This window comes from Dipteris shenzhenensis, chromosome 24 (assembly GCF_047967505.1).
Source record: "Dipteris shenzhenensis isolate YYH24624 ecotype China chromosome 24, Dip_SZ_1.0, whole genome shotgun sequence".
Taxonomy (NCBI): Eukaryota; Viridiplantae; Streptophyta; class Polypodiopsida; order Gleicheniales; family Dipteridaceae; genus Dipteris; species Dipteris shenzhenensis.
In genome coordinates this window covers 31,909,874-31,936,754 of record NC_141619.1, presented here as the reverse complement: position 1 = coordinate 31,936,754, position 26,881 = coordinate 31,909,874, and the positions used below count along the sequence as shown (strand labels likewise).

Sequence of the window (26,881 nt, the reverse complement as noted above, 5' to 3'; positions counted from 1 at the left end):
GTACAGCTCGCTGTCATCATCCGTACCAGCACGTACCTTCTCCGTACTGTCATCCGTACTTCTGTACAGTACTTCCGTACTGGTCCTGCTTTCGTACAGCAGGTAGTCCTCTGATTCAGTACAGGAGAAACTCGCAGGTGATCTTTGGCAGGCACATTTTGCAGACAGCCATTGTTTGGCTCAGTTTTTTGGGAGTACATTTGGGGCATTTTGTTTGTTGCAGACATTGCAATCATTTTGTAGTTTCGGAGCTACACTTGGAGCAAACATTGCAGATTTGGTCTGAAATTTGGGGCTTTCTGCTGAAATTGCAAAATTTGGGGCTTTCTGTACTTCTGCCCCTTTCTGGTTGCAATTTCAAGCTCGAAATTTGGGGCTTTCAGTTCTGCAGTACAATTTCTTGAAGAAATTTGGGGATTTTGTAATTACACAGCAATCTCGCAGTGAAATTTGGGGCTTTTGCAGACAGAGCGCAATTCTTGCAACATATGGGGCTTTTGATCTATTTGCCCCTTTCTGGTTGCAATTTCAGGCCTATTTTGGGGCTTTTGTGTTGGGAGAGCAATTTCTGGAGTTTTCAGTTCATACTGCCTTTCTTGGAGTGTTTTGCAGCACTTTTGGCAGATTCTGGAGAGTTTTTGATGCTTGGACAGATTTCTAGTTGCATTTACAGCCGGTGCTTGGCTGTGTTTTTGGGGAGTTGTGCATTTCATTCCCAGTAAGGGAATTCAGTTTTGTATCTGCTTAAATCTCTTTCTTAGATATGGCCCAGCAGAATCAGAATGACTTTCAGTTCGGTGGTCTTTCACAGGAAGACAAGTTGGATGGTACCAACTACTCCCTCTGGAGTTTTATGGTACGCAATATTCTGATTTCTCGCAATTCATGGGATTATGTGAATGGGGGTGAGATCCGACCAGCAGGTATGGCACCTAAACCCCTCCTCAGTAAGGAGGTGGAAGAGGTCGTGCACAGGGGGCAGCTGCAGAACAAGTTGTTGGTGCAGCTATAGCCACTACTCCAGATCAGAAGAGATGGGATTCACGAGATGCCTTAGCTTTGTCATGTATCTCTCTTTCAGTGAAAAGATTTATCATTCCGCATATCCGGTCGTGTAAGACCTCCAAGGCAGCGTGGGATATTTTAGAAAGCATGTATGCAGCCCGGAATGATGCAAGGGTATCCTTCTTGAAAAGAGAGTTAAGTAATACACATATGGAAGAGGGTGACTCCATGTCAGTCCACCTCACAAAGCTACAGGATCTCAGAGAGCAATTGTTAAACATAGATGAAATTATTCCTGATTCAGAGATGATTACAACCACTCTGAATTCTCTTCCTGAGTCTTATCTCAGCTTTCATACCTCGCTGAACTTATCATTGAGGGGGGGTGCAAATCCTCTCACTTTTTATGAGTTGATAGGACTTCTGCTTCAGGAAGAGCAGACCAGGAAAAACTTGGCTTCACGTGCAGGTGAACAAGCCATGCTCTCAAAGTTTAAATAAAAAACAAAAGGACAGGCAAAGACATCAGTAAATCAGCCTTCCAGTGGGTCAGGACAGCCTTCACAAAAGGCTAAAAATGATGCAAGTAAGCCCAAAAAGAAGGGTTTTTGTCACTACTGCAAAAAGCCAGGTCATCACATTGCAGAATGCAGGAAAAGGCTTGCAAAAGAGAAGGAAAAACAGCTCCGGTATGGCTGTTTCAGATTCAGCTCCTCATGCATCTGACAATGGGGATGCTGCAGCCAACTTTGTTGGACAGGATTATGCCTTTTTATCTTGCATTTCAGATTCTAGGCTGGCTATTCCAGATGCTCGGGATAGTACAACCACTTGTAATGATGATACTTATGCATTTTTGACTTGCAGTTATGACTCTTCTACGGATGCATGTGCTTTCAGTGTCAATGAAACACTGAACACTTGGTATTTTGACAGCGGTGCATCCAAACACATCACTTCTAGGAAGTGTCTTTTTACTTCCTTTCATCCACCTCCAGTTGGTAAGAAAGTCACTTGTGCCAACAACTCATCATATTCAGTACGTGGCACAGGAGATGTTGAGCTCACTGCCATTGATGGCTCAATTTTCAGACTTTCAGATGTCTTATATGTGCCTGGTATAACCAAAAATCTTCTTTCAGTGTCCACTCTTAACAGAGCTGGATTTCAGGTCATCTTTGAGGATGACAAATGTGCTGTCCGAGACAGGGAAGATGACTATGCCTTAAGATTATTTGGTACTCTGCTGCGTGGGCTTTTTCAACTTGATCTTTTTGAGAAAAGAGCAGCCCATGCTCTTGCAGTTTCTACCCCTACAGCTTGCCATGCAGAATGCAGAATTATGGCATGCTCGATATGGCCACATGCATTACAACAGCTTGATGACACTTCAGAAGTATTCCATGGTTGATGCATACCTCCTCCACATGCCTGTGAAGGGTGCATTTTAGGCAAGATGCATAGATTCCCCTTCAAGAAGGATGGTTCAGTTAAAGCTGTCCGCAAATTACAGCTTATACACAGTGATGTCTGTGGTCCCATGAGGACTCCATCGTTGGGTGGTCATCTCTACTTCGTTACATTTATTGATAATTACTCCAATTTCACTTGGGTTTTTGGGCTGAAACGCAAATCAGAAGTGTTCACGGTGTTTAAACACTTTTCAGCCATGGTTGAAAATGAAACCGGACTCAAGATACAGACATTGCGCACAGATAGAGGTGGGAAATACTTGTCTGCAGAATTTGATGCTTTTCTGAAAGGCAAGGGTATTGTGCATCAGCTCACAGTCAGGCTGACCCCTCAGCAAAATGGCAAAGCTGAGAGGAAAAATAGAACTCTCATGGAGATGGACAGATGTATGCTGAAAAGCAAACACATGCCTCACAAATTCTGGCTTGAGGGCTTGATGTGTGCCAATTACATTTTGAATCGGGCTCCCACTAAGGATTTAGAAACAAAAACTCCTTATGAGGTCTGGAATGATAGAAAGCCTTCAGTGGATCACTTCCGAGTCTTTGGATGCCTTGCTTATGCTCATGTGCTAGTTGAATTTAGGCACAAGTTGTCAGATAAAGCCATTAAGTGCATATTTGTTGGGTATAGTGCAGAAAGCAAGGGGTACCGTCTCTACAATCCTGCTGCATGCAAGATCATGGTCAGTAGAGATGTGATATTTGCTGAAAATTCAGCTCACACTCAGGCTGAATTTCAAATGCCTTATTCTTCAGAAGATGTCTTTGAGGGGTTGCTACCCATTGCCTTGGGTTCCCCTGCTGATATTTCTGATGCAAATCAGAATTTACAGCCACCTCCAGATGCTTTAGTTCCGCCACAGGATGTCTTGCCCCCTCCACAGGCAGTGGAACAGGTGGTGCAGCAAGAAATTGCAGACATACATGCAGCAAAAACAGTCCCAAACTGGCTGTTACAGACTCTCAGGGAGAGTAAAATTGATGCTCCGTTACCTGGCAGGACTCGCAGTGCAGCAAGGCACATGGAAGGTGCTAATTCAGTGGAATCAGCATATGCAGGTACTCTTCTTGATGAGGAGGAGCCTGCCACATTCGAAGAGGCAAAGGACAATGTGCATTGGATGAATGCCATGCACGATGAGTTGCAGTCCATTCAGACTTGGGATGTTGTAGACTTGCCACCGGGTAAACATGCCATTGGCACACGATGGGTTTTCAAGGTCAAACGGAAGCCAGATGACTCCATTGACAGATATAAGGCAAGGCTGGTTGCTAAAGGCTATGCTCAGAAAAAGGGCATAGATTATGAGGAGACATTTGCTCCTACATCCCGGATGACCACCATCCGATCAGTTATTGCAATGGCTGCACATTTTGAGTGGAATGTTCATCAGTTGGACAGCCTTCTTAAATGGGGACTTGCTGGAAGAGGTGTATGTCAAACAACCTCCGGGCTTTGAAATTACAACAAATGCACTTCAAGTATGCAAGCTCAACAAAGCTTTATATGGGCTGAAACAGGCCCCTCGTGCATGGTATGCCAAGATCCATGCCTTTTTGACTAGCAAGGGACTGCACAATAGTCCTACTGAGAGCACCCTCTACATCAAGATGGATGGGGGGGAAATTTTAGTCATCCTTCTTTATGTCGATGACTTACTGCTCACAGGGTCCAATGAAGACAAAATTGCAGATTTCAAAGCTGATTTGCAGACCAACTTTGACATGTCAGATTTGGGGCTGCTTCACTTTTATTTGGGGATCCAGTTCTCTCATGAGAGACGTGGCACTGTTATGTCTCAGTCCAAGTATGTTCAGAAACTCTTGGACAGATTTAACATGCATGATTGTAAGCCCATAGCCACTCCCATGGAGCCGGGGCTGAAACTCACAATGCATGATGCAGGAGAATTAGTTGATGCCACACTTTACAGTCAGGCTGTTGGATGCCTCATATATGTCTGAAACACTAGACCTGATATTTAGTTTGCAGTATCTCAGGTGAGCAGGTACATGCACAACCCAAAAACTATGCATTGGCAGGCAATTAAGCGCATCTTCCGTTATTTGCAGGGCACGAAGTCTTTTGGCTTGCTATTTCCTAGGGGGGGGTGACTTGCAGATGCATGCCTACAGTGATTCAGATTGGGCTGGTGATTATGATACTAGGCAGTCCACTATTGGCAATTGTTTCTTTTTGGGTAAATCTTGCATTTCCTAGCTGAGCAAGAAACAATCTACAGTGGCTACCTCATCATGTGAAGTTGAGTACAGGGCAGCTTTCACAGCAACAGTTGAATGTGTCTGGCTGCGACGTCTATTTGCTGATCTTCATCTGTCTTTGGAGGGCCCTTCTCCAATTCTCACTGATAGTCAGAGTGCCATTGCAGTGGCAAAGAATCCAGTGTTTCATGCTCGCACGAAGCACATTGAGGTTCACTATCACTACGTCAGAGAGAAGTTGCATGCAAGAGAGATCAGTATGATCTTTGTGTCCACACATGACAACGTTGCATATATTTTCACCAAAGCACTACCACGTGAAAAGTTTGAGGCATTTCGCAGTGCCCTGAACTTATATCCGTTTGGTGATTGATCAGCCTTGTACATGACATTGGCACTGCAGGGGGGTGTTAGAATTATAGATATAATTCAGCAGTGACCAATGTAATTTAATAAGCTAGTTAGGGGCACTTTTCCCTCTTTTAAGAGGTTTTTTCCCCTAACCGCAGTTAGTTCACTAACTATGGTTAGTGACTACTAAGGTTTTGTCACTAGGACAAAACCTTATCTCTCACTCATTGAGTTGTACTCTTTACACTCTTCTATTTGCAACTCAGCTCTCAAGCTTTCAGCTCTCCAGCTCTCACTCTCTTGCTCTCTCTCACTTTCCATTCTCTCACATGGGGTACTCCTCCTGATGCCTCTTCCTCTAGCACTCCTGCTGCTACTCTTCCAACTCAAGAACAGTCAAGATGGGATGCAAGAGATGCAAATGCACATTCATGCATTGCTTTACCATGCAAGAGAATCATTATTCCACACATCTAGTCTTGTAGGACAGCAAAGGATGCTTGGGATAAATTGGCTTCTCTCTATCAGATTCGCAATGAAGCTCGTGTTGCATATTTGAGAAGGAAATTACAGGAAGTCAGTATGAATGAAGGTGAGTCAATGGATGCATACTTGACAAAGGTCAAGGACCTCATGGAACAGCTTGCCAACATTGATGAGGTGGTACCAAATTCACAGCTTGTTAGTACCACACTGAATGGAGTGCCTGATACATATCAAGGGTTTGCTACAACCCTTCGATTAGTGGCCATGGGTAATCCAGACCACTATTCTTTTGATCAGCTAGTTACTTTGCTTTTGCAGGAAGAGCAAAGTAGAGCTAATAGACAAGCCATTATTCCTGATCATGCATTTGCTTCACAGCAGACAGGAAGAGGCAAGGCTTCCAAGCCTATGGGCAAGCCAAAATCTGCGCATAGAAGCTGCAATTCCTCCCATGCATCTAAAAATACAGCAGATAAGGCAAAGAAGAAAAGATGCAACTATTGTCGCAAGCCTGGACATGACATTTCAGAATGCAGGAAGCGCATTGTTTCAGAGAAAAAGAAAGCAGGATTGACAGTTAATGCCTCTCATGCTATTGAATCCCATGAGCCAGAAGATGCTTCACATGCACATGCTCTTCAGGATGATTGGGCATGGGCTGTCCATTGCTCATTTGATCCATCCAAAGCTGATGCATTCTTTACTGCTAATGATGCTCAGTCCTGGTACTTTGATAGTGGTGCTTCCAAGCATGTCACATCTTCCAGACAGTTGTTTCATTCTTTAGCTGATGCACCTCGAGGGGGGACTGTTACATGTGCTAATAATGCTTCATATGCTGTAAAAGGAGTTGGAGATGTGCAGCTCACATCCATTTCAAGCCATCCTGTCACTCTGACAAATGTTCTTTTTGTGCCTGGCATTGAAGTCAACTTGATTTCAATTTCAGCAATTGCTACTTCAGGTTTCAGAGTGATTTTTGATGGCTACAGATGTATAGTTTATGATCTTCGTGATGACAATGCCATAGTTCTCACTGGCACTTTGCAAAAAGGGCTTTATCACCTTGGTCATCATTCAGCTGCACTTTCTATTGAAGCATTGGCTATTTCAGATTCACAGCTTGTTGAAAGTCATCTTTGGCATGCATCGATTTCCTTTTCAAAAGAATTGTCCAAAACTCTCACAAAGGAAATTGCAGCTAGTACACAGTGATGTCTGTTGGCCAATGAGGACAAATGCCATTGGGGGGTATAAGTATTTCATGACTCTCATTGATGATTTCACAAGATATTGCTGGGTATATCCTTTAAAGGCCAAATGTGAAGTTTCCTTATGCTTTCAGAGATGGCTGAATATGGTTGAGAATGAATCAGGATGCAAGCTTGTCACCCTGAACACAGATAGGGGGCGAGAGTATATGTCAAAGGAGTTTGATGCATTTCTGTCTTCACGGGGCATTATTCACTCATGCACTACTCCTTACACTCCTTAGCAGAATCCTGTTTCTGAAAGGAAAAACAGGTCCACAATGGAGATGGCCAGATGCATGCTTAAGGCCAAGTCTTTACCCAATAAATTTTGGCTTGATGCAGTAATGTGTGCCAACTAAGTGCCGAATAGATCACCTAGATGGGCATTGAAGACTATTACACCTTATGAAGCATGGAAAGGCAGGAAGCCTTCACTTTCACACATGAGAGTTTTTGGGTCTCTTGCATATGTTCATGTACCATCTCAGCTGAGACATAAGCTTGATGACAAGGCAATCAAATGCATATTTATTGGTTACAGCCAGGAGAGCAGAGGGTATTGGTTATATCAACCAAATACTGGGAAGATTATTGTCAGCATGACCTCGGAAGAATCAGTCGACATTTCCCTTAAAGGATCTATGTTTGTAATATATTTGTTTGTGCTTTATGTAAATGATCGGGAGGGAATTAATGTCAAGGTCCTTGGTGAGGGTTGATAGCACCAGACTAGGTGGATCTAAGGCTAAGGGCCTAATGCATGAAATGTGCCTAGGGGCAAAGGAAATTAAAGCATCCCAAGAGAGGGGTGAAATGTTGCATTAGCAAGGCCCTATAATGATGACATGTGGCATCTAGATCCATCTAGGGAGATTGGGGCTTGCTGGAGCTAGTGAGAGAAGGAGATGGTGCTTTTTACGTGATTTATGGAATTTTTGAATTCTAAGCTAGATCTCACGTTTCAGCAAGAAAGGCTGGGTGGAATAATATTGGTGCTACTCCCGTGACCTGTAGTAGGAAACAAAGAAGGTACTTAACAATTGGTATCAGAGCCAAAAGGCTAGGAGAGAGAGAGGGTCTGGGTGACGGAAGATAAGAGATCAAGCGATGGACGAATTTTGATCTGACGGAACGGGAAGGGGTTCGTGAGTTGTGACGAGAGCTACGAACGTATCGTTGATTGTTGGTAGCGAGCGAAAGACCAGAGCCCTCAGGTTGAACGAGGGGTTGGGTGAAAGACCTGCGAGACAGGCAGTGATTGGATGGGATGCGTGAAGTGCATCGTGAGCGTGATCTGAAGCGGTTGGGTACAAGTAGTGCGCGACAGTTCGTGAGGTTCGATCAGGCTTCTAAGCTGTTGCTGGAGCGGAGGGTTCCCGCAAGGATGGTTGACGAAATCAGACAGATGAGGAGCGTGGGACGATTCGGCTACTCGAGACCTCCACGTGACGGGCAGATCTGATCGGCGCTGACCTGCGAAGTGATACGTGAACAGTCCACGATACGTGATCGACGAATTTTGGAGGGGTTGTTGCCCGTGACGACGAACGACGTGGTGGTCCTCCCGCATTGTTCGTAATAATTGCTCGGGGTTAACAGGGGCTTGTATTACGGGAGACCTTCGAAGCAATTCGTGGGTTTGGACGTGGTCATGGAATAGCCCGTGAGCAAGGTGTTGGCGCTGCCCGTGGTTTACGACGGAATGAAGACCTTCGAGGTGTTACGTGGCTGACTGGTCTTGACAGAGAAAAAAGAGGAGCGAACAAGACCAGGGAGCACTTTACTCATTTTCCCTTTTGTTCTGTCATTCCTGTTTTGTCAGAAACAGATTAGGCTTTTGTGGTTGTAGCAGTGTTTGCAGTTTACGATGCTATAGCAGGGACAGATTATGCTTGAGGCTATGCCTGTGTGTTTCAATCTGAGCTTGCTGGATTAAGCAACAAAAAGATGGTATAGCATCCACTACCTGGGAGGGGTTTAAAAGAGAATTCAGGAAACACTTCTTACCTCCTGATGAAGCATCCCGAGCTTGGGATCAGTATAGAAACCTTCGTCAGAGAAATTTGTCAGTGGCAGAATACACTGATAAGTTTCGAGAGAGCGTAATGAAGGTTGATGAACCCCCGCCTCAATCAATCCAAGTGAAAGATTTCATATTTGGATTGAATGATCGGATAAAAATGGAAGTTCGGGCTAAGTACGCGAACACGTTAGATGATGCAATAGCCATAGCCCTGAACTATGAGGATGCCAAGGGCAGCAGGCCAAGTGGGTTTGCACAGGTCGGAACCCAGTATGGGTATCCGAAGAAATCTGGGTTTAAGAAGAAATGGATTAGTAAAGGGAGTGGTTCTCAGCCGAGTGGTCAAGCCAAGCAGGTGAAACCAGCTGAAACTCCTAAACCAAGTACCACCATTGGAGTGAAGAGGAAAGTAACCCCAATGGCAGCCCGGGCTTGGTCTAAGTCTCCCTTAAACCCAGAACAAAGAGAAAAGGCGAGGAGAGAAGGCTTGTGTTTTGGATGCCTTCAACCTCATCAGTGGAAGGATTGTCCACGGAATAAAGATCGTCGGATGGCTGAGATGGTGGTCTCAGAATGCGACGTGAAAATGGAGGGAAGTCCCAGAGCGGAAGAGATGCAGATTCAGCTAGCGGGATCTTCTCAGAGGTTAGTATCTTGTTTGTTATATGTGTCTGTTGCTAAGCTAGTAACGAGTGAACTTGATAACATCCTATCTAAGCCCGCAGCAACGGGGTATACAGCCTTTAATGATACGGAGTTAATTAAAATGAAAGGGCAAGTGGCCAATCATGATGTCATTGTGTTGTTTGACTCAGCGTCAACTCACAATGTGACTAACTCCAAGCTCGTGAAGAGGCTGAAGTTAAAGACAAGTCCATCTGACTATGCGTATACAGTCAGGATGGCAGATGGAAGTTCAATTGAAGTATGGGACCAAAGGGTTACCCAGTTGGAGCTTCGTATTCAGGACTATGCTGAGAAGCTTGATTTTGAAATGACCAAGCTTGCTCATGCAGATATAGCCCTGGGTATGGCGTGGCATTCTAGGAAGAATCCAGCCATTGATTGGAAAAAGCACGTATATCAATTCAAGATGAATGATGTGCTTTATGTCTTGCGAGGTGAAAAAGATATACCTTAGGGACCGTTGGTTTCCGTGATGGAAATCCGAAAAGCTCAAGAAGAGTTTTTATTCCTTTGCACAGCATCGGTAGAGCCGGTTGATGATTCTTCGGCTAGCACTGATGTTACGCAAAGTGGTGAGATGGCCAAGCTGGCTAATCTTATAGCAGAGGAGTTCTCTGAATGTTTTAGGGATGAACTACCTTATGGGTTACCTCCAGAGCGGAATGTTCAGCATAAGATTGAGCTGATCCCGGGGGCAGAATCTGTAAATAGACCTCTCTATAGAATGAGTTTTACCGAAGACGCGGAGGTGCGTAGACAACTGGAAGAATACCTCAAGTTGGGGCAGATTCAACCAAGTTTCTCACCTTTTGCTTCGCCAGTGATATTAAAGAAGAAAAAGGATGATATGTTTCGCCTCTGTATAGATTACAGAGCATTGAATAATATCACTGTTAAGCACAGGTATCCGATGGCTCGGATTGATGATTTGCTAGATGCATTACATGGAGCCGTGATTTTTAGCAAGATAGATCTTAAGTGTGGCTACCATCAGATCCGGATTAGAGCCGAGGATGTGCATAAAACCGCTTTTAGAAGCAGGTTTGGACATTATGAGTTTTTGGTAATGCCCTTTGGACTTACCAATGCTCCGGCTACATTCGTCATGCTTATGAACGATTTACTACGTCCGTATATCGGAAAGTTTGTAGTACATTTTATTGACGATATTTTGGTATTCAGTAAAAGTATTACTGAGCATCACGAACACTTAAGAATAGTGTTCAGTACTTTGAGGAAAGCCAGTCTTTATGTAAATCTTTATGTAAATAAAAAGAAAACTATACTGTGTATGGTAAGACTTGAATATTTAGGATTCATAATTACTCAAGAGGGAGTAGAAATGGATCCAAAGAAAGTGGCTGCGATACTGACTTGGCCAATCCCTCAGAGTCTGACCTCTTTGCGATCATTCTTGGGATTTGTCTAATTTTATAGAAGACATATCAAAGGATATTCCGAAATACTATCGCCATTGATTGATCTGACCTCAGATAAAGTATCTTTTATATGGGGACAGAATCAACAAGAAAGTTTTAACACCATAAAACAAGCTGTGGTCACAGGACCAGTGTTAAAAATAGTTGATCCCCAGAAACCGTTGTTGTTGGAAACCGATACAAGTGGCGTTGCAGTAGGAGCAGTTCTCCTTCAAGAGGGAAGGCCAGTAGCCTTTAAAAGCAAGAAGCTTTCTCCCTCTCAAAGAAATTGGCCAACTCATGAATTGGAGTTGTATGCTGTTATCCATGCTTTGAAAACATGGAGGCATTATTTGTATGGTTCAGAGTTTTATGTGGATGTGGATCATGATACTCTGAAGCATTTTTGTAAACAGCCTGACTTGAGGGGCCGCCAAGCTAGGTGGGCAGAGCTCATGCAGGAGTTTAATTTAATGATTCGGTACCGAAGAGGGAAGGATAATAAGGTTGCTGATGCGTTGTCTCGCATTATGCACAATATGAGTTTTACGGTATTAGAGAGTGCTCTAATGACCGAGATTAGAGAAACTCAAAAGGTGGACAAGTTTGTCCAGAGCTTATGACCTAAAGCTCATGTGTTTAGACTCGGGGAAAACGAAAAGGATGACCTTGCACCCAGAAAAGGCCAAAGTTCAAACATATGCAAGATATACCATAAGGGATGGTATGCTGAAAAGAAATGGCAAGGTAGTAGTACTTAGTCAGAATGATCTCAGGCAGAGAGTCATTCGACAGTGCCATGATAGCCCATGTGCGGGACATCCAGGAGTCAAGAAGACATATGATCTCGTGAAGCGAGATTTCTTTTGGCCAAAGATGAAAAAACATATTCATGAATATGTGACACAGTGTTTCTCGTGTCAGGTAAGTAAGGCTGAGCGGGTAAAGCCACCCGGACTTTTACAGCCCTTGGAAATACCACTGAGTAAGTGGGAGAGCATTTCCATGGACTTTATTGTAGGGCTGCCTACAACACAAGGAGAGTATGATTCTATCCTTGTGGTGGTTGATCGTCTAAACAAAATGGCTCACTTCATTCCGACTAAGGAGTCTGTTAGTGCCCCGCAAGTGGCAGATTTGTTTATTAGACATATATTTCGTCTGCATGGATTGCCTAGATCCATAGTGTCAGACAGAGATGTCAGATTTACCGGTCATTTTTGGACCGCGGTATTTGAGACACTAAGGACTGAGTTGGGAATGAGTAGTGGGGATCATCCTGAGACGGATGGTCAGATGGAGAGAGTCAACCAGACTTTAGAGGATATGCTGAGGGCATATGTGTCATTGAGGCAACATACATGGGACAAGTGGTTGCCATTGTTAGAGTTTGCCTACAATGATAGAAAACATTCCTCTACGGGGTTCAGTCCGTTTGAGCTGAACTATGGTTATAGACCGGCAAATCCAACTATAGTTGGAGTACCTCAGAAAGTGCCTAGGGCCACGAACTTTGTGGTTCAGATGCGTGAGATGCTAGCGCTTGCGAGAGCTAATATCTGCCAGGCTATGGATAGAGCCAAGGTGTATGCGGATGAAAACCAGTCTATAAGAGTATTTAAGAAAGGAGAAAAAGTTTTTCTCAGAGTTCCTTCGCACTCGAAGTCGTTGACTTCAGGAGAGTGTGCTAAGTTATCACCTCGATACTGTGGGCCGTGGTTAATTCTAAAGAGAATAGGCAAGGTAGCCTATAAATTAGAATTGCCATAGGGGTGTAAGGTGCACCCGGTTTTTCATGTTTCGCGCTTAAAGAAATTTTTACATACATGTGACTCACTAATTGAAGGTGTGGTTTTGTTTCAGGAGATAGAGGATAATGCGAGGCGCAAACCAACAAGAATCCTGGACCGAGGAACAATGCAAATACGAAATCGGAAGATACCCACGGTGTTGGTTGCATGGCATGGTCAGCCTCTATCCGAAGCTACCTGGGAATCCGTGTACCAGTTGCGGAGAGTGTTCCCAGACTTTATCATCGAGGACGCTGATGTTTGAAGAGGGAAGGAATGTTACGCTCTAGCCGAGGTAGCATGACCTCGGAAGAATCAGTCGACATTTCCCTTAAAGGATCTATGTTTGTAATATATTTGTTTGCGCTTTATGTAAATGATCGGGAGGGAATTAATGTCAAGGTCCTAGGTGAGGGTTGATAGCACCAGACTAGGTGGATCTAAGGCTAAGGGCCTAATGCATGAAATGTGCCTAGGGGCAAAGGAAATTAAAGCATCCCAAGAGAGGGTGAAATGTTGCATTAGTAAGGCCCTATAATGATGACATGTGGCATCTAGATCAATCTAGGAAGATTGGGGCTTGCTGGAGCTAGTGAGAGAAGGAGATGGTGCTTTTTACGTGATTTATGGAATTTCTGAATCCTCAGCTAGCTCTCACGTTTCAGCAAGAAAGGCTGGGTGGAATAATATCGGTGCTACTCCCGTGATCTGCAGTAGGAAACAAAGAAGGTACTTAACAATCCTAGTTTTGACCGCTAAGATTCGTGCGACTCTTTGCTACCTGCACTCTCTCTCTCTTTCATTCGATCCTACAATGCCTGGTACATAAAGTACATTGTATAGAGTGACTAGACCACCAAATACAGAAGTCATGGCAACTTGCCTAATGCCTTTTATTGAATAAGATGTATTATTGGCACATCTTTGGTGCATTTGCAAGTGAGCTGAATAACTTCCTGTTGGAAGAGATGTGCTTACTAGCACCACTATCAAAGAACCAGGCTTCAGAAACATCAGAAATTGTCATGCATGCATCATGAATGTCAGGATTATACTGACAAGTAACAAGAAAAGCCCAATGCTGATCATGGGTAAAATTAGCTAACTCATTTGATCATCTGTACTAGGGAGTACCAGACTCCTTTTCAGATGCGATTCTCAGTGATATCATGCCCAGGTTTCCTGCAATAGTTACATCTCTTTTTCTTCTTCTTCTCTCCAGAAGTAGATACATCATGAGGGCGACCAGCATGTGTATGAGGGGGCTTACCAGCTGAAACTTTCCCTTTGCCCTTGTTTTTATGCTATGCAGCAAAGACTTGATCACCAGTCAAAATGATTGGTTCCTTGCCAATTATTCATATGGTGACCTTAGCTGCTGGTTTCTGCAGCAAAAACAGACTTTAGGGCCCTTTTAGAAAGTTTTCGTTGATGGAAAAAATGAAACCGGCCTTCAATAAATAAAAGGGCAGTAAAACGAACAAGTAACAAGTCAACACTGTTACGTTAACAATTCAGCAAAAGCATTTATAGCAGATTGGGAGCTAGAGTGCCCCTGCACCAAGACAAAGACACAGATTGGCCCCAAACCTTGGCGCCCCTTTTAATTAAGTGAGAGGCCCTGAAATCCAGGCTACATAAAGGATACACTCCTTACAACAACTGGGGTATTCCACATCCCAGTGAGCAACCACATACCTTGCATAGCCCTTACTATTCACCGGTCTCAGTACTCCTGGTAGTAGGTCTCCATCGCTAGTCCAGGAAGCTTGCACACAGCCCAAAACTGTTACTAGCAGCCCACTCAGCCACTCAAATCCCAACAGCTGTCACTAGTGCCCAATTAGCGAACTATCCGCTCCAAGCAGAAAAGGGAAAGCATACACAAGCTTTCTCCACTGTCCAGGATTGTCATGTCCAATAGTCTCTCACCCTATTGACATCATACATCCTGAGACATCAACTTGATTTCCATAAGAGAACTGGCATCACAACACAGCAAACACTAAGGCAATCACACCTGTACCATTCCTCACGGGGTTTCAGGGATACTTCCCATTCCAAGCACGGATTCCCGACCCTTGCCTACTCGGCAATGAGGCTGTACCAAAGATGTGCCATCTTCCTAGCAACCCTTGCCTGCATGTGACGCATCTCCTAAAGAAACCAAAGCATAATCTCTACTGAAAGTGACCTCCATCAAGCATAGCTATTGGAGCATCCATTTCAGGTCCAAAACACTTGCACTCAGCTTAGGTCTGTTCCTAGCAACCAATACTTGGTCATACAGACTTCTTTAGCTGCCTTGAGTGCCCTCTTAGCCATTCACATGCTCAGGACAAAAATACACAGCTAGCATCCATTGGCAAGGCTTCACACTCTGGTAGGCATCAATAATCCAGGTCATGACCCTGCTGGGTTTTGCTCTTGAGCATCCATCTTTGACCATACACTAGCATGTGACTTGGAATTTGTTCTCTGACAACCCCCACACGGGAATGAACAAGTTTCCACACTGCCCTTGGTGCCCACTGGCTTATTGGACTACCCAAGCATTGAGCAAAAACATAAATGAACAGCCCAATGATCACAAAGGTCAATCTTTGATCTGCAAGCACTCAATGTGAATCACCTTGCTAACTAGGCTTCTTCACAACAAGCCATTGCAAATGGCAAATTCACCAAAGCATGCGTGTCTGCTTTTCTCTGCCCAAAGCCCAACCGAGCTCATTCACGAGCTTATGCACAACGTCTAAGCAAGAGCTTCCACTTTGCCTCGCTGTCTATATTCACACACAGCTCTGCCCCAAACAAACCGTACAACAAATCTGTACACAGGTTATATGCAGGCCCAATCTTGCCGTACACTTAGCTGCACACAATTCGTTCCACAGGCCCAGCCCTCCGTACACACAGCCGTACACCTACTGTTTCAGTACAATCCCGTATGGCTGTACGGACTGTTTCGTACAGCAGTTCTTAGGCTAGCAAGAAGTACCTGTAGACCGTACCCTCAACAGCCGTACACACCCAGATAGATGATTGCGCCACAGCCCTTACATAGCCGTACGTCTTTAGTTGCCATTAATGCTTTGTGCCAACAATGACTACATGAGCCTGTATAGTCGTACACCTTCATTAATGGCCTTTTGTACCGTTGCACGATCACGGGTATCCTCTATCTGTAGGCGTCGGCTCCCGTGGGACCTTTTTTCTCCCTCTCGTGAACTTTCGTGCGCCATTTTCTTGCCCAAGGCCTTCCTTGGGCTTCCTTTCCAAAAGGGGCTGTAGGGGCTTGCCACGTGGCAGCCCATGACTTGGGTTGCCTCCAAGGGCCTTCAATTGCCCCTAGGCCCCCTCTAGTGGGTCCTTTTTTAGAACCCCACCAATGACTAACTTCAAGTCCTAAGGTTCTTTGGGCCCCTCTTGGCCCTAGACCTTTCATTTGCCCCCAAGGCACAAATGCTAGGGGTTCTAGCACTTCGAGTAACCCTTGACCTCGCCCCTTGTTTTCCTAGGGTCCTGCCCACATGCAGGCCAACGGGCATGCGCCAGAAATCACGCCCTCGTGACAAAAAACCTTTTTCCATCAATGGAACTATTTATATCTGGTCTTTTTGAAATTCTTGCAGCTATGGCTGCCTCTCTATTGCTGTGTATTTTAAATAGCATTGCCGAAACAAACAAAATAATTTGCTTAATAATGGAGATGACTTATAGTCGTTTTCTTTTTTCTTCCAATAAAAAGACTTCTATTAAGTATGAAAAAGACCCTGAGAGCATGAGACGAAGAAATCTTGTAACGTTGCTAAGACAGAACTGAGGGCATAAGTCTCTGTAAATTGTGTCAAACAGGATTGTGAGTAAAGCCCTTTATTCATTAGGTCCTTTTTTTACATGCTACAGATTATGCGGAGTTTACATGAGAAGTTGAACACAACTGAAACATGAATAGCTTAAGAAATAAGAAGCTCAGTGAAGATACCTGAACATTGTTTGTAATGCTTACAGTCTGCCTCTGTAAGGTCATTTATGCACCGTTTCCCAAGCAAGCTAGCCAAAAAGATGAGAGAAATTGCAGAGGAAAGTGCTGAAACCAGGTAGAACAGAGGGGAGCAGGTGATTAAATTGCTAAGATCCATGAGACAAGTGCTTATTATGTGAGAGCTTCCCTGATGTGTTGTTGCAGTTCAATCCACATGAAACATAACACTGAGCATGATCCACCTTACTGGAGGGGACCTGTCTGGATCAACTTGAATTTTTTAATCCTCTCCTCCCTCCATCACTATTCTCAAGGTATGAGGATCCATTTATTTCTTTTGTATTGACTGTGTAAAATAATTCGCAAAGTGCCTAACCCAATTCATTCTTGCTGCATCAGAACCTGGACCCTACAAAGGTAGCGCCTTGCAACTCTACATGCAGTTGCGTGAAAATCTTATAAGGTTTGCTAAACCTTTTCTTCTAGCCCAATTAGCAGAAGCAGAGTATTCAAGAATTTATCTTTCACAGGAAAAAAATCCTTGCTGATCTCATTTGTTGTGACTAAAACTTCATGCTGCAGGAATATAGTAAACTCCTACTATGAGAGTGGCTATCTATGGGAACAGTATGACAACTCTGCCGACGGAAAAGGAAAAGGCGCTCACCCATTTACTGGATGGACCTCTCTGGTTCTTTTGATCATGTCTGAAACATATTGAGATATGCACATTAGACCGGGGCATATGGACTTAATGAAATTCATTCAGGCTCAATGGTGTCCTTATAAATCTGCCATTTTTGTGATTGTTGGAGCGTTCCAACTGTGAGAGTTGTTCGAGCTACTTACAACTGGTGGTTAAATCTGCTACTGTGTAAGGTATGTTGAACTTCTCTACCTATAGAAGTTCTTTTTTTTTTTTTCAAAGAATACCTATAGAAGTTCTGCACTTCTGTTTCATTCAATGTGATAATGTGCTGTAATCATGTTTCTACATGATGGTAGTGTCAATGTACATCACCATTTTGGCAGGTATGAAACAATGGTCAATGATCCACAACTGTGATCTGCTTTCAAACAAAGAATTCCACCGGCCTTCTCAAGATATATCCATTTCCTCAGAAAGGTCTCATCTTGATTGGAAAAGTATGGATTCATTTATGCATGATTCACCATGAAATTTGTTGTCTTGAGCTTCAACTGGTCCAGAAAGTTTCTTACGTCTTAGTAGTTAAGGTCGGTCTCTTTAATATTTAATTTTTAAGGTCTTCACGACTGACAGGGAAAAAAAAACTCAGCCATGATGAACAATAGCACTAAAGAGTAAAGCCAGCTCATTAGACCTTATTATGAGTCCATACTCCACTCATTGACTTGCAAAACTATCATGCATCACAACGATCATAAAAAAAATTGACCCCTTTCTATTTTTCAGAATCCGCAAAATTACTAATGCTTGCATTACCTTATATAATCCTGTTGAAGTTATACCTTGTTGGTTTCTGAGGTCTAGTTTGAGAGGGGGATGACTTTGAAGCTAAACTGAATGTCATAGAGAATCAAGGGATGCATAGGATGGTTTTGACATGAAGTTATTTGTTGGAGCTTTTGTCTTTTTACTATTTGAAGAAGTTAGTATTCCTTAAATGTATCAATTAGATTGAGCAGTGAGGTCTCTAGTGAATATTCATGAGAGTATTACAAATTTGAGAGGTACTTCAAATGTCTTTGCATTTGTTGATGTCCAATGATGACAACCTTTGTAGTATAGAGTATGATTTGGGTTTAACTTCTCACATCCATAATAGCAAAACTTTCTGTTACATATTTCAATTGATGAATTCTTTGCCATTTTGCAAGCCACATCCTCTTTTAAAACTTTATTCTTCATCGAAGTATTGATTCAAGCCAAGAAACAAGAAACAATCTAGCTTTACATCTGTCAATTGTAGCGTCTTTGTCATACTTTGTGTTACATATTCATTTGCAACCTTGTTTTCTTTCGTTCTCAATGGGAGCTTACAGAGCTTCCAACACTATTGTGGATAACAACTTTCCCAAGTAGCTACAAAACAAATAGTCTGAAGAAGAATGAGCAACAAGCGTCATTAGGATGCTCGCCAACAGGCGACGTCCCCTTAATGTAGACTCTCCGTCCCAAGACCTCAGCAACTTGCTGCCTTAGAAGATAGCCTAGGTTTCAGCTCTAGATGTGCTCAGTCTGCAGCACCACTGGGACTTCTCTGCCTCTTGGATGTAGGCCTGAGAGTGTGTCTCCTGCTGCTCCTGCTGCTCCCAAAATCTGTTGGCTTCTGGATGATATAATGCCCTGCCAATGGGCTCCTTTTATAGGTCCCCAAGGGGCTCAAAATAGCTGACCAGTCTGCTGCATATTGGCAGACTCAGCCTGACCCAACCGACCCCACCAACTCCCCTATATGAGGCTGTGGGCTGCCCATTCTTGGGCTGTGGGCTGGCCGGCCTGGTTGGCCAGCCGACCAGCCTTCTTGGCCCTATATAAGGGCAGGGTGCCGAACTTGCAGCCTCTCCCTTTGCTGCAACATCTGGCCCATTGGATGCCCTGCACCGCTGCCCGTTTGTCAGCCCTAACCAGCTCCACTCCTGCGCCTTCATGCTGCTCCTCAGTTGCTTCCTGAAAGGCCAGATCCAAGGCATATTGCCCCACCATCTTTCCTGTCCATCTGCTCCCTTGATGCAGCCTCTAAGGGTCCGGGTGGATCTCCTTATGTGCTGCCCACATGGCAGCCTTGCTGCTGCCCATGTGGCAGCCACTTCTCCTTTCTTTTCTGGGCCTATCCTGCCCTAGGTCTCCCTGCCCCATGCACTCCTCATTTGGGGGCTTACAGATCGGGAGGTGACCTTTCCAACACGCCCTCTCACCGACACATCTCGGCCCAATGCCAACACGTTGATGACCCATGATGGAACCCTTTGGAATAATGTGGTGTCGATTTGGGTTCTTGGCTTTTCAACGAGTGGCTTCTGCTCCTCAAGGTCTGGTCCTGCACAAGCAAACCATCCTAAACACATGTCCACCAAGGTAGCACCAGATGGCACCACCACCTTCAGTCACGCTCCCGCCTTCAAACTCCAGCAATCCAGATGCCACCATCTTCTAGTTGTTTCCCTCATAATTAGTGAACAACCTGGAGTCTTTTAGGCATCATGCTCTCAGGGTCTATTTCAACTCGTCCTTTCTCTAGCAAGGTCCGCAACAAAAGAACCATCTCGAGAAATGACATCCCAAGAATATCTCCAGATAACTTGGACCATGAACTCTCACTGAGTTCTCAAGCAAGTACTTGGCTTCAGTACACCTTGTCCATAATCAGCTTTTAGCAACCTGTGTCCGAGATTTGAAGAAGCACCCCCACTTCTCCTTCTGTCTTCGAAGAAGGCCCATTCCTTCCAATCTTGCTTTACCTGAGACATATGAAGAGCATATTCTCTCCATAGCATGCTGTAAAGGCTTAAATTAGTGACATCAAATACATACCAGAACGTCGTATGCATGTGTGCTTGCTCTGAAAGCAAACTATGCACCCCATGGAGGCAAATACCAATAACTTGTGTAATCATGTATTGTCCCCTTCTGAATTACAGCAACTATCTGAACTGGAAACCCTAGGGCACTCCACCCTCGTGTCAATATCAACAGCCACGCACCTGGAAGAGTCCAAGCACTCCATGATGTCCTTCACCTTCACAAAGGTCTCCGACTCCCCGTCGGCCATAATCTCAATGTTAGACATCTTCATTGTGGCTTCTAGGTCAGCATATCTGACCTGAGTAACACATGGAGATGTCACCAAGAACAGTTCTCCGATTACCACATTAGCTTTGGCTTTTGTATCACCATCGGAATCTGAGTTGGACGACTTCTTGTTCTTCTAATCCGCCTTCTTCTTTCTGCAATCCTTCGCAAAATGGCATGGCTTGTCACAATAGAAACAAAATTTCTTGTGCTTCCTCTTCTTGGACGTGTCCTCTTCATCTCCAGAATCATCCTTCTTGGGCTTGCCACCGTTAGGCTTTCCCTTTCCTTTTCTAGTAATGCCTTGTCATTGTCGTCGTTGTTGTAGAGCTTCTCCCTAGAGTAGTAATGGACCCAACACCTCAAAAGTCAGAGGTTTGGCCCTTTGTCCTGTTGTCACAGTCGTAACGAAGCTCTTGAAATTCTGTGGTAGCCTCCTAAGTACCATCAAGGCTAAGTGGGTGGAGTCTCCTTCTAACCAACCGATGCTAGTTGATCCCTCACCACCTTGACCTTCGTCAAGAGGTCATGCACCAAACCCCCTTCATTCATATCCATATTGTAGAGTTGATGTCGAAGAGTCAAGATCCGGGATGTATTATCTATTTCATAGAGATCCTTTAGAATGGCCCACGCCTCTATTGATGTGCCGGTCATCTGGATGTGAGGAATCACAGAGTCCGCCGTAGTCCCTATGATCAATGCCAGGGCATGGGGATCTCTATCCTCCCATGGTTCGAGTTTCTCTCCATCCATCGGTATAAGTATCCTCCCTTTTTTGTCTATCATATCCTTCGGCTTCACCTATGCTCCCATTGTCAACTTCCATAGTTTTCGAGCCACTATATGACTCCGGACCTTCACCTTCCACATAAGATAATCAGTCCCATCCAGTTTCCCGGACTCTTCAAAGCTAGGGATGGTGAAAGAAGGAACTCAACTGGGGCAGGAGGAAGGGAGAGAAGGGGCTTCTACTTCTGAAATCGACATCTTTGTTGTTAAACTCAATCGTCTATAGACCTGAACTCTATACACACCTGATTGAACCTGAGTCACCTTCCTTCTCGCAAGGGCACAGTCCTCCAGTCGTGCAGGTCGATTCCCTAGAGCCTTGAATCAAGATCGTCCTTTGGCAATGTCAAGCTCCCACACTTGTGAGCCTCCTATTTGGGCTCTGATACCATGTTAGAAATCAACCAACAGAGGGTACGCACAGCAGAAGACTGATAGAATAGCCCAGGAGTTCACATAGTGTGTGTGGGGTGAGTGGAATCACAAACTTCTTAACTTTGTGCTTCAAATAGATGTGCAGACTAGTAAATAGACAATAATCCAGTCAGATATAGAAACCACCAAAACTATATATTTTTGTCCAAAGCTATGGACACAATACAAAAGATAGATCCAGAGTCCCACCAGGATGTGGTCCTCTGATCTTATCACAAGGTACTTCTACTATCGGCCGGGTATCTCTAGATCAATGAGTCCGCGTGCTCCACCTCGAGTGTATGTAGACTCTATGTCCAAGGACCTCGGCACCTTGCTGCTCTAAAAGACAGCCTAGGTTCCAGCCCTGGATGTGTCAAAACAAAGATTTAGGTAGCAAGAACGTTGCAGATGCACAAAGACTATTGGATGATGTGGTGGGCATGCAGACAGAGCCTGCTAGATACCAAAAGGGCAGCATGCAGAGCAGTCAAAAGGAGGTTACAAAAAGACACGTCATTTGTTAATATGTATGCGCCACTTACTCACCATGAACTAGTCATGATGACCTGGAATGTATGCAGTGTTTGTGCTAAGTGGAAACAAGTGGCAGTAAGGAAAATGATCAAGAAATTCAAACATCATGTTCTTGCGCTCCAAGAACTGAGACATGTAACACTAATGTAGCGGGACTTTAGGTTGATAGTTATCAATTGCTCAGCAACAATCGCCCTTTTACTAGAAAAGGTGGAACAACATGCCTAACCAGGAATTTGCAAGACGCATTGGTGAGTTCATCTCAGTAGAAGTAAGTTTCTAGGGAGTTTTCTTTTTGGTGGTGTTGATCTATGCTTCGAATCGATCAACGACGAGAGCTGCTTTGTGGGACGAGTTGGAAACTGAACTGGAAGGTAAGCATGCAATCTACTTAGGCAATCGGAATTGTGTTACCGAGCTGCATGATCATCTCATGCTAGTCTTGACATGTCGAGTCAGGAGCTCAAGTCATGGGATGCTTTTGTAAGCGCCTGCTCGTAGGTAGATTGGTTGAGTTTCAATTCACCAAAGAATCTTAGGGTCTTTACATCACATAACCGCCATGTTGACAAGACTTGGAGAGCAGCAAGGCTAGATAGAGCCTACTTCATAGAACATGGATGGCCGTTTAAACCGATGCTTCATGGAAACGTAATTACAGAGTCTTTCTTCATATCATTATCCACTCATGGTGACGTTTGATCTAGCTGTTGTGCCTGCTACAAGGGTCCAATCTTGTTTAGATTTAAAACCTTTTTTTTTTAACAAAAAGAGTTTGACTCTGCGATTCAGGATGCATGAGTTGCTTCTTCGCGTAAGTACTTATGCCCTGTATGAAGGTGGAAAGCATGCATAGAATGGCAAGAGCACAAAAGCTAAAGGCTAAAGAAAGTGCTGCAATTTGGGCCCGTCCTGTTTATGAAGCAATCCAAGATTCTCCTTTTGATCCAACAACTGTATCATTGCTTAAGTTGATGGAATTGTTTCTTAGAGCCCTGGAACACAGTAAACGTGCGGCATCCAGGATTTAAGCCAGTTTCAGATGGCCTGACGATGGTGACCACCCATCCTCTTTTTTCTTTTCAACTGTTCGTGAGAAGAAAATCAGGGAAAATATTTCCATGATCCTTGATGAAGCCTGCATCCAAGTTTTTGGAGACACCAATATTGCCGACGTATTTATAGATCATTTAGTTAGTATTGCAGGTTCTCTGCCAATTGTTCCAGTACATTACAATAACTGAATGGAGCTCTTTTGGGCAAATCTTTAAAGAAGTGTGTTGCCCCACGAAACAATCCAGTTATGGCTAAAGATACGTCTCCTGGTCCAGACAGATTCTGAAAGTTCTATTAGCATTTCTCGAAAACTTGCAAGGCTGATATGATGGATTTGATTAACTATTGTTGTAGTAAAGGTGGATTGCCTCGTAACATAAATACAAGAATTGTCAAGCTCATCTCAAAAAATCAAAATAGACTCATTCCTAGTCATTGGAGGCCCTTGTCAATGTTGAATTGCATCTACAAAGTATTGGCAAAGATGATTGCTAATAGAACTAAATTCATCCTAGGAAGAATTATCCACTCCTGAAAGTATGGATTTGTGCAAGGCAGGAACATCTAGCATGCCATCCTCAACATTTTGTTGATTGTGGACTATGCAATATTCCAAAATGTAAGGTTCGAAATGCTTAAGCTTGAAAAAGCATATGGCAAAGTTAGTTGGGACATTGTTCTTAATAAAATGCAAAGGTTGGGTTTCGGGGACTCGGATGCTCTTCACATATGGCTATTTATATAAGAGTTCCCCTTTGAAGAGGTCAATTGTTAGGGGTTCCCTTTGGCCCCCGTGCTATTTGTGATTGTGTACTTTGTCAATCGGATTACTCTACGAATCAATAGAATATGCCTCTACTTGATGGATCTTCATTTTGCTCACAATTCTTCTCCGGTGATAACTCTAGTTTGTTGTTCAATATTGAAGAGAATGTGAGGAAAAGTTTTTGATGATTTTGCAGTGATCTCTAATTCAAAGGTTAACACAACCAAGACAATTGTTGTATGGCTTTATTGGGATGATGTTCTTGATTGGGCTAACAACTTTAACGTTCAGTGGTACAAATCAGGTCATGTGCTTAGAATTTGGGTTGCCTTGTTGGGGTAGGAGTTTCCCTTAAAAATTCAAGTGGTGTGTATAGAGAATAATGTTGAAGGTTGAAAATTGGATGGGAAAGAGGCTTTCGTTTGTTGGGAGAGTCACTGTAGTAAAACACATCATGTCTATCTTTGTTGTCTATGTGCTTTCGAGTTTCATTTCTAGGGAAATAGTCTTTAAAAATGGATATTAATTGCCTGCAAGTTACCAATAAGAGTCAGATTGGCTTAATGGAATCCCATATTTTCACCCATACTGTGCAAGGTAAGGAGAATTCCACATGCATATTTTTTGGGAGTGTGTAGTTACCAAAGGCTTATGGTAAAGGTTACTAAATGGTTGGAAAGATTCTCAGTGTTAATACGCTTGACTTGGAGGAATGTTATCCTCGGTGATAGAGGCAAATTGAATGATGTCTTGTTCAGTTGTTGGTAGTTAGTGAGAGAAGTAGTGATTAATCACATTTGGAAGTGTAGAAACTCAATGGTTTTTAACAAGCGTATAATGGTGCAGGTCTACTTTAGGACAACAATAGCTTGGATTTAAGTAGTATTCTCAAGTATTTGGGAAAGAAGAATGCAATGTATCGTGTTGTTTCTTCGGTGATAGACTAAGTTAATGATTACCTGCCTATCTCAAGAGGCTTTATTTCTTCTCATCATTTTGTTTCTCCCTTCTTGACTCTTAACACATTGGATTACTGAAAAAAAAAATCACTATTGCGGATGGATTGAGAATCTTGCGTGGGTTTAAAAAATAAGATTCCACTCAAAATCTTATGATTATTAAAGTAGGTTTTTTTTTCAGGTCTATCTCCAAAAACAATTGATTCTACAAAAGAGCACAAATTTTCAAAGTGGACTAAAAGTAGATAGTTGGGTTTTAGTACATAACTACATATGATTTTCATGTTAAAAACACATGTCAAATTATGATTTATTTTTTTTGGATTGCAAGAAATATTTTACATCCACAAAATCATCATAAGTTTCCATCCTTACTAAGAAGTTCATTTCAAGCCAAATAGGTGTGAAAGATCATATTTTTCCTAACTGGGATAAAATTCTCAAGTAAAATAAAAAAGTAAAGAGTATTTTTATAAGTAATCTCAAGGATTGATTTAATTCAATAATCAAGTACACAATTATTTTTTAGAAAAGAAAGTTATGTGGTTTAACAAATTTTAATGTCTAATTACGTGTCTACCTCTAAGCACAAGTCCAAATCCATATTTCAAATGAAAACCCATATGTCTGGGTCTCTTTTAGAAATACAATCAAATCATTTTAAGATTTTAAAATACGTCCATATGTCCAAATTGTATATTACAAATATTTAAATATGCATGTATGATCAAATGCATTTGACTATATGTTAAATATCTAACCAAACATTGAATACTTGTCGTATCAACTGTGCCACTAATCTCTCCTTATATAGTAACTTCTATCTTAGGTTCCTTAAGTGCTTCATGCTTTACTTAGCAAAGTCACTAAGAGAGGAGGTTGAGCCTTTGATGGTGATGATTGTATCCACTCTCTATTAGTTGTTTGTAGCTCTTGCCTCTTGATTAGCATTAACAAACAAACTCATGCGTCACATTGATTGGTCGGATGATATATGATTCTTGGTCTTTTTCCTTCTTAACTACAATGCAATCTAGATCCTTTTTAAAAGAACAATAATAGTCATACTTGAACCAAAGAAAAGGTCCAAGATGAAGTTGCTCTCAAAAGAGAACAAGTCAATCATCTAAGGTCTGGTTAATTAATCTTTGGGTCTTTGAATATGGATTGACCATATGATGAGATAAGCATGAGAAATGCAACATTTGCGTCACTACAAGTAATAACATTATTTTTCAACTCTAGAGAAATAGTTGGTTGTCATTAATTCAAAACAACTAACCACCTCTCTTTAGGCAATGTGAGATTTGCTTTGTATGTACAAATCATTCATAATAATGAGGCTATTATAATAAATATATATGTATTAAGTAATACATACCAGCTTACACAATATAGATCACAAAATACTACTAGAATAGGCTAAAAGATCAATTGAGAAAGGAGACCAAAACTGATATGATGGTCCTGCCAAGGTCAAGGAGGTGAACCCCCAGGCTGGTACAATTGAAGATCCTAAGCTTGTTTACATAGCTTAAAACTTGCACAGCATAGGATCACAAAATACTGCTAGAATAGGCTAAAAGATCAACTGAGCAAGGAGACCAAAGTCGATATGATGGTCCCACCAAGGTCAAGGAGGTGAATCAGGCTGGTACAATTGAAGATCCTAAGCTTGTTTACATAGACAAAGACCTAACTCCTGAGCAAGAATAGGCCTTACTTGCCTTGTTCCATGAGTTTCAAGATTGTTTTGCTTGGAAATACATGGACATGAAGGGTGTCCTACTAGAAGTAGTGCAACACACCATCCCTATGATGGATGACTTTAGACTGGTATGGCAATGACCTTATTTGATGAACCCAAATATGAGATGGTTGTCCAA

At 43.0% G+C, this 26,881-nt stretch overlaps 1 protein-coding gene across 4 annotated transcripts in view; it reads left to right on the top strand.

Moving 5' to 3' along the window:
* LOC147886493 (mannosyl-oligosaccharide glucosidase GCS1-like) overlaps nt 1–25,291 on the top strand; it is a 161,609-nt gene extending 136,318 nt beyond the window's left edge. The window contains exons 21-24 of one of the 4 annotated variants that reach the window (XR_015543283.1): nt 16,901–17,010; nt 17,096–17,159; nt 17,279–17,575; nt 25,177–25,291. Coding sequence is in view for 1 of the 4 variants with exons in the window: in XM_087395129.1 (XP_087251255.1) it covers nt 16,901–17,010; nt 17,096–17,159; nt 17,279–17,417 (313 nt within the window). In the remaining 3 variants the exon portion in view is untranslated. Of the gene's footprint in view, nt 1–16,900; nt 17,011–17,095; nt 17,160–17,278; nt 17,581–17,701; nt 18,211–25,176 lie in introns of those variants that run through there. The other 3 variants (XR_015543284.1, XR_015543282.1, XM_087395129.1) reach the window with 3 other exon arrangements.
* Nucleotides 25,292–26,881: the final 1,590 nt, after the last annotated feature.